The sequence below is a fragment of the Oxyura jamaicensis genome, chromosome 2, assembly GCF_011077185.1.
Source record: "Oxyura jamaicensis isolate SHBP4307 breed ruddy duck chromosome 2, BPBGC_Ojam_1.0, whole genome shotgun sequence".
In the NCBI taxonomy this organism is placed as follows: Eukaryota; Metazoa; Chordata; class Aves; order Anseriformes; family Anatidae; genus Oxyura; species Oxyura jamaicensis.
In genome coordinates this window covers 39,834,773-39,843,675 of record NC_048894.1, presented here as the reverse complement: position 1 = coordinate 39,843,675, position 8,903 = coordinate 39,834,773, and the positions used below count along the sequence as shown (strand labels likewise).

The window sequence follows — 8,903 nt, the reverse complement described above, 5'->3', positions numbered from 1 at the left end:
TTAATCAACATTTGCAGTAAGTCATTGTAGTAATACTGCAAGCCCAACACCTTTTTTTAGAAAGAAATATCTGATTTGTGAAGTCCAAGCACACCAAACATTTATGTTTCTTTTAAAAAGTCACTGGATTTAAACAATCCTAACAATTTACACCTTTTTAAAAGAGAGAAGATCTTACAACTGTGGGATACGCTGAAAATATTTCTTCTGTCTATGACATAGTTCTACCATGTTTTTGAAATTTATGCTATCGCAAATTCAAAACAGAAAACTTAAATAGCATGAAACCTCCTTCAATTTCATGTTTTATGGGTCGATTTGTTTTTTCTGCCTTTTGGGAAGTTAGCAAGTGATGGCATTGAACTTCCATAGAGTCAGGGATGATTCCTTTGCTTTACATATAATAACAGGAGCAGTTAAAATTTCATTGCATTACAATGAGCCCATGAGACATCAAGAATGGATTGGCAAGTGTAGCTTAAGCCCTAGATCAAAAACTTTCCAATCATCCTCCTAAATCCTAGTCCATTTCCCTTCCATTCTGAAAAGAAATGGGTACAGAGCTTTTTCTTTTTCTCCCTCTGTTCTAGCTTGCCAAAAAAAAAAAAAAAAAAAAAAAAACACTAATATCAAATGCCAAGAGCACTAAAATAATCCTAGATCAAGCTTTTCCCATGATTCAGGAAGCAAGAACAAAACACCTTGCTGCTTCAAGCAATAAAAATTGATCGGATGATACTTTCTATTTTTGTTCAGAAGTCCTAATTGCTTTAGCAAGCATCTATCTAAGATAAAGCGATGTTTCATTCATGATGATTATTATTACCCAAACAAGCTGCAACATTAATATGATACTGTCCATCAACTACTCCTCAACAAGTACTCCATGCTTATTCTCCTCCTCTGTGGCATATCCAAACTGAAATTAATATACACACCTTACAATTCTTTTGTTGCAACTTTAATTTACCTTGCATTCATGCTGAGAGCACATTCATAAACAGTTTCCGTAGAGCGGCTGACATGCAATAGCTTGTTCACATGTCACGGCATTCAAAGTTACAATTAAATCACCAGATAACATCCCAGAGAGCTCTGCACTGGCAGAGACCTCCGATGCGCAAGTTACCCTTTGTCTGCATGAGTTATTCCACTGCTCTGGCACTGGTTTCATATCTCCATTGAGTTGTCTTCAGAATCTGGCATAGGAGAGGATGTGCCTCATTTCCTTTGCTGACCACAGAGGGTTCACCGCGAGAGCGTGTGGCCTCTGGCAACATGACATTTTTTGCAGGGTCCTATCTGGCACTTCTTTCTTTGGATTTTCTGGCTCAGTAAGTACAGTTATGTCAAATTATGTCATTGAGTAAAAAAAGGACTCTAAATTAAAAGGACTCTAAATTAAAATAATTATACACACACACTTTAGATATAAATTAATGACATGCTGGTCTACTCTATATATTTGGGGGATGGGGGGAGGAGGTGGGTCAGTGAAGAGAAGTCTCTCTGGTAATCAAAGCCCTGAGCTGTAGACATAGGACATTTAATCTGCAACGTCAGATCTGATGCTCTTTGTTTGATCTTAAAAGAAGTCGTTTGACCTCTGCCTGTCTCCCTCTCTCCATATATATATATTTTATATATATATTTATATATATATATAAAAATTACTGTTACTGTGTTTTCCTTTCACTTTACTAATGGGAAAGAACAAGCATACTTGCCTTCAAGAAACAGTGCAAAGGTTAATTTACCCCTAAATTCAGGAGCATGAGAGTACATTGTGGATTTCAGATATTATTAATTCTTACAGACATATATTTACTGCTGTTCCAAGCCTAAGGGGACTATCTGGTGTTTCCTTCTTGAAACAGTTAAAATTCTCTAAACCTTAGGGAGAACTGAACATGTTAGGGGATTCCCCGATATAATTTGTAGAAGCAGCAAGAAACAACTAATAACAATAACCTATTTTACCACATCTACTTTTCTAAAATACATACCTCTTTATGCATAAAAGTTATGTGAATCAATGCACCATACTGAAGAACATGTTATAAAGAAATTCAATCACTAGCATAAATTTCAATCTTACAGAAACTGTGACTGAGCATGAAATTTATCCAAAGTTGTTTAGATTCATGATGAAGGAAGAGAAATACTCATTCTTTCATATTAGATGCATATGTAAATGACAAGGATATTTCATATAAGAAAAATCACTCAATTTTTCCACCATATTCAACATGCTAAATATAATTCCTACATTCCTCGGAACAGTGTTGTGATAAACTTCTCTGAGGAAAAAAAAAAAAAAAAAGGATGAAAAAAAGCAGTTCATATTAATTTGATATTTAATCAAGTTTAATCTATTACCCAGTTGCTATTTCTACATAACAGGAAAAGCCTACAACTAAAGTTTTAGAGTTCACAATTCATTGTAAGCACAGATATTTATAAAAAGAAATCCAAGACTGGACACTAAGGTTGACAGATTTTCAACTATCAACTTCAGGAGCCAAGCAAAACAATACATTTATTTGTTGAGCTACTGTGTCAGCCAAGAATGGTTACACTTCTCTCAATCCAAAGGTCAGGCTAAGATTTGCTGCTTAAGAGGTAACAAGATGCCTGCTGTTTTCAAGGACAGCAATTCAATTCCGTGTCTGAACTGTAATTGTGATATGCAGTGAGTTTCTCAATCTTGACATGTTAGGTAAGAAAGGTTGCTATTTAGGGTGATGCCCTCTGGGTGAGGAAAATTGAAGGACCGGCACACTGTACGACATATGCTGTAAGCCATCACACCTGTATAGCAGCTAGCCTTAAAACTATTAACAGAGAAGGGCAGCTTGTGATGGCATTCTGCCTTCTTGATGTCATCTATGGTGATGCTAACAGAAGAAAAACAAAATTGCTGTGACTTAAATACAAATTCAAGCAGTCTCATATATCCTTCATAATAAAATCATTTTGGAAAGCATTAAGTTGCTGGTGTAGTACACTCCTGTGCAAGACAAGGTAGCAGCGTATTTTTACACAGTGAAAGAAAGAGCACTGCTAAATCTTGACTTATATAAAGTCAATACTACTGGAAATTCTTTGAAAGTAAATCTAATTGACTACATAAACACTCATAAAAAGCAGAACAGAATTATTCCAACTACAAATGCACAAACATTAATTCTAATCCTATATACACTAGGTAGCATAATGTAATCCAAAACTACTGTGACTACAATCCCATATGCATGAAAAGCTCTTCAAGTGTGAAAATGTGACTTCCAAATTCAGGTTAGAACCAAGCCCGAAGTCTGCAAATTAAAGCCCAAAGAAAGATTTCTCTCTTATGAACTTGCGAGCATTCTCTGTTCAAAACAGAAATTAAGGAATTTTGACAACAGCCTTAGCTATTGTATGCTCTACTGTTTGGGTTTTTTACTGATTTCAGCAGGGCTGACATTTAACTACATGAAGATTACTGTCACCTCATTGTAATGCCATACAAAACCACAGTTAACAAACTAATGAAGGAAAATGTTGCTAAGCTTATATCTAGTCTTTTTTCCCCCATTAGGACAGCTGAATTACTTCAATTTGTTTCAATTTTTAAGAGATTACTTTTTTTTTTTTTTAAACCTGGCCAAAAACAACATTCCAATTGAAGGAATGTAGCCTTATTCCCACAATATCGTTCATTTCTTATGAACAAAAGTGAGTAGTATAGAAACTGTCCATATAAAACAACCACATAGGCATAGAATCCTCAGTATGTCATAATATATTTTTCCTTCCTTGATGTTACTCCCTTCCTCTTAATCTCTACTTTAATTTCTGGTTTTCCTTTCTTCAGGCTTTAGTGATTTTAATTAAAAAGCAAACAACAACAACAAAAACAACAAGTAACATGAAAACCTGACTAGGTTAAGAATGTTTATGGAAAGGTTATCTTTATTCCAACACACTCACAAACTACTGAATACTACAAAAAAAAAGCTATACTACTATTAAGAAAAAACCAACCACTACACTACTATAAAGACTATATTGCTGGGATTTTTACACAGTGCTATGACAACCAGTGCTCCTAAAAATACATTTTTTTCAGAAGTATTATTTATTATGTCCTTTTCTACAGAACTCTCGTATTTATAAAAATTATCTCAGCTTTTAAAATGCAGAATCAAAGGCTTTTCTTCAATATTAGTAAACATGAAACTTGCTTTAGAGCCTAACTGGCAAACATACTGATGTCAGCAGCTGGCATAATTAGTTTCAGCAGAACCATAAGCAGATATGATTAAACTTTAAAAGGTTTAAGTAATTTTATCACTGTGAAATGTGTTGATAAAAGCTCTAAGCTTTGAAGATACAAAGCTAAGATTAATAGACCAATTTCTGACATATCATTAATAATTTTTAATAGGATAGTGTCCACAGGCCCTTGTCAGAATTGCGGCACCATCACATTAGGCATTGTACAAAGTTCAGAATACAGAGACTCTTTACTAAAGATATTAAAAACTGGATTTTATGACCTTAAAAGTACTGTCTAGTCCAATATTCCTCATACTACAGAATAACAATAGCAGGAAGCAGGCAAAAGAGAAGAAGCCCAGAAACAATAACAACTATGAGGATTAACTACATGAGTAACATCACACTTTGAAGTGAAAGTTGTTTCATTTTGGTTTTCTTTTAGTCTTAAAAAGAAACATTGCCAGCTATCCCACAATCAGCATGACTAGGTAATCTCCAAACAGCATCATAGTAGGAATGGGTCTTGAGAAAGCAAGACATGGGGGGAAAAAAAAGAAAAAGAAAAAAAAAAAAAAGAAAAGGCCTCACAGAGGCTAGATGTAAGGCAGGTGTCTGTGGTAGAAGAGAAGCAGGATACAATTCTTTTTCCACTACACCAGAAAGACAGAAGAGTTCAGAACAGAGAAGTAAGCAAATCGTAAGGGCCAGACTAAGCCAAGACACAGGCTTGAATCTTGATGAGATGTAGACACATGCTCATACACCAGCATTTATGGCCTCTTCCTATGAGCATGTGTTATAAATTACAGTGACAGGGCCTTGATGCTTCTCCTTTACCATGGTGGCACAACTCCAATGTTTTTTCTTGCAGTTTACACTGCCTTAAATTAGTGAAAAACAGGATCTAGGAATTCTGCATCAGGACAGTCTGCAGAATTGGTCTCACCAGATTCTTTTAGAAGTGTTTTAACTACGATCACCGTACTCCAGTTTGAATTCTGCTGCCTAGACTAACACCCCCACATGTACTGATGGACCAACGCTAAGCTGTAAGTTCCCTCTGGCTGGTCCAAGCATGACAGTCATTATCTGGAAATTGACATGATAGTTTAGAATAATTTAAATAGCTATTTCACAAATCCACCTTTCCTCTCAAGCAGAAAAGAGAAGGAAAAGAAATGGGTATTAAAACAGACCACAGGTTAAAGTAATGAAACCAACATGCATTTGTTGTTCACTCAAATATCTCTGACCTGACCATCTGGGAAAAGGAAATGCAGTACTTTACAGCAATAGGCATTACGGTAGTCCTAACATGCTGAGTTACTGAACTGTCTGAAATGTTTATGGTTAATTAACTGTAAGTTACACTGACAAGTTTCAACATCAGTCATACATACACATACAGAGATATATTTTATAAGGCTACAAAACTGTCTGAGTTTTACTAGCAATAAAAAAATGTCAGCTTTTATCATGCAAGCTACTATTAAAACCATGTGAAAGAGCCAATCTGTCAAAGAAAGGAAAAAAAAAATATACAGGTCTCATTATTGTGACCAGCCTCAAAAGAGTATTACACTGACACAATAATGTTATAATAAAACAATAAGAGAATGAATATGCTGAACCTCTGCATACACCTGATGGACAGCTAAAAAATGAGAAAGGTAGAGAAACAGAACGTTGTACCTTTTAGCACTAGTTGACAGTTTAGCAGCTGTTTTGCTTGATATTTTGCCCTCTTTTTTCTTGGGTTGAACTTGTTCCCTTTCTTGTTCCTGCTGAACACCTTCACGTTGATCTCCATCAGAGCTGCCTCCACTAGTGCTTGGACTATCATCAACTCTCTGCCCCTCCGTAGACATGGCAGATGCTGCACTGAAAAACACAAACAACAAAAAAGTTAGCTTTTTCAGAAGAAACTGTCCAACAATATTTTTTGCAACACTTAAGGAAATACCACACAAGATTTAGGTCTTCATACAGAAATGCTTACATTTCAGTACTAAGATTACTGAGGTACTGTAGAGTTTTGCCATAAAAATCCTAACAATAATTCAGGAGTTGGTAATTTTAAGTCCCGTAACAAATGAATAATAACCCTATCTTGTCTATATATGAAAATCGTAAGTTATTGTAGTTAAGCAGGAAACATGATTGTGCAAGTATAATACCATTCGCTGTAAATGAGATTTTCCAACCCCTCGGCCATATCATAAGTTAACTTTCTCATCACCACGCCACCAGTCCACATCCAGCACAGTTGTTAAAAACTGAGAACTATGACTATCTTAAGACTCCCTGCTATCCCATATGAAATAAACCTGTGGGCTCTTTCCAAGTCTATAATGTGGGTTTCCACATTACAAAATCCACATCTTGGCATGCTTGATGGAAACATTCACAGAACCAAAAGGCACTAACACAGATCTGTTTGTGTTTACTGCAACAGTACGCTGCTAGAGTGGTAAGCACACTGGTAGGGGATGCAAGAAGTTTTTTCTGACAAATTCTGTTCAAGCGACATGAGACAACAAAGCTGCCAGGGAACACAAGCTACAAGAAAACTCAGTATATTTCCAGAAGTCAAGTTAACACTTTATTTGCACGCTTCTGAGACTAGTTAGCTATTTTCATTTCTTCCTTCATTTTAAATAGTATAACAATATGCTGACAGATGAGGAATTACAAGCCCACTGTCACAGCTGTCATGACTCTTCAAACTGCTCTAATGAAGGGCAGATGTCCATGAAAAACTCCTAGGAAATTAGCATATGTGGTGGCAATGACTGTTAGAAAATTTCACCAAAAAAAAAGAAGAAAAGAAGAAAAACACACACTGTCCTTTTTTTAAGGCCACATCCACAGCTTATAGATGTATTTTAACCTATCTTCCTCTGCTACAAATGAGCCACCTTGAAAGCACACAGGCCCAAACGTTACTCGCTTACACCCACGCAATCTCTATGTATCTGGGTGGTTTTTCTGATCAAATCTGTCTGAATCAGGAGTTTGCTCTTTCATACACAAAGAGATTTAAATTGCTGTGAACTTCGACTTGCTTTTCCTTTTACCTATGTACAGACACCATCACAATTACGAACATAACCATTCACCTTGACGATTATATGTTTTAATATGCTCTCCAGGGAGAATAAAAAGATTGCAGGCTCAGACTCAGCCACGCTCGTTCAGTGGATTAAACAAAGTTTGTCTCCCTGCACTTATTTATGGAAAAAGGCAGCAAAGGGAAAGTAAAGTAACATCAATGCCAACAGGGTTATGTTAAAAAGGGCACTTTTTTAAAAAAGGCCTAAGTGTTACAGTTGCATATAACAAAATAAATTTGCTCCTGTCCTGCAGAAGCCTTGCCAAAGTCTGATGCTATCAACCAGCACATGGTGTGGAGCGGAAGAACTAATCTTTTCAGGCATAATTCACACAACTCAATCCAACTAACTTCAGGAGGAATTAGGGGTTTTTGGTCTAATTGATGAAGCTAAACAGAAAAGAAAACCTGAACATCTGAAACATTCAAAATGTTCAGACGCTAGAAGAAATAGTAAGTGATGGATATAGTACAAGCTTCCCCCTCATCAGCTTACGCTACATTTGGATTTCATTGTTGAAATAATATCTTTAAAATATATTTTCATGTATTAATTTATATTAAAACACAACAGCCAGCCTGCTGCATGAGATAACTGAAATAATGTCGGGTTTGATTCCTAACACTAAAATTTTTTAAAAAATCGTTCATTCTTAGTGGAACAAGTTTCCCTACGGAACAGCTAGGACATATTAACACAATTCATGTATGTACACAGGTTAACATCTAGATATTTAGATCCTGCTTGTCAGATGTTAAGATAAAAGAAACAGAAGATTTAGAGGTAATAAAACACAAAAGTACCGTACTCTGACAAGTCAAGATATGCACTTAATAGCTATAATGAAATTTCAGTAGTAGGTACCAGTCTTCTACACATAGCTAAAACACAATCTGGTCTCTTTTAATAAAGCTTTTGATGGCCTTCATTTACTTTAGATTTTAGTTCTGATCTTTGCTTAATACATTAATTTTAAAGAGAAAATTCTCTCCACAATGTACATATGCTTTAACACTGCAGGCCAGAAAGTTAAAAGCATTTTTAATGAAGCCTATATGCATAGGACATCTGCTGCGAATAATCTCGGCTATAAATATTACTATTATCCCAAAACAACTGTATCACTTCATAAGTTCAGGTTACTATCCAGCAGACAAACACTGTAACAGTAGCCCAGAGCATATAATTACTGTAACATGTAATGCCATCATTTACAGCAAGAAAACGCTTAAATCTGTCACTCGATGTCTGGCTAGTTTCTTATTCCCTCGCCCCTTCTCCTCTCTCTGTTCCCCTTTCTGACACCTAGACAACTCTGGCCGTGCCCTCTCCTCCCGATATCTGCAGTTTTAGCAATAACGCACAGCTCCAGGGATGCTCAGCAAAGTGCCTTTTAAAGGGCCCCAAGTCAGACACTTGAAACGCGGTCATACCGAAGAGACAAATGCAGGTACAAATAAAAAAAAAATATGGGGGGGGGGGGGGGGGGGGGGAAAAAAAAAAACGGGGGTATTAGGGCGGTTGTGA

General features: G+C 36.2%; 1 protein-coding gene across 1 annotated transcript in view; it reads right to left on the bottom strand.

The window, feature by feature from the left end:
* Positions 1–8,903, bottom strand: part of LOC118161537 (ubiquitin-conjugating enzyme E2 E2) — a 213,808-nt gene that overhangs the window by 203,274 nt on the left and 1,631 nt on the right. Inside the window, exon 2 of the mRNA XM_035317004.1 lies at positions 5,956–6,144. Within this exon, the coding sequence (XP_035172895.1) occupies positions 5,956–6,131 (176 nt within the window). The 5' untranslated portion in view covers positions 6,132–6,144. The remainder of the gene's footprint in view (positions 1–5,955; positions 6,145–8,903) is intronic.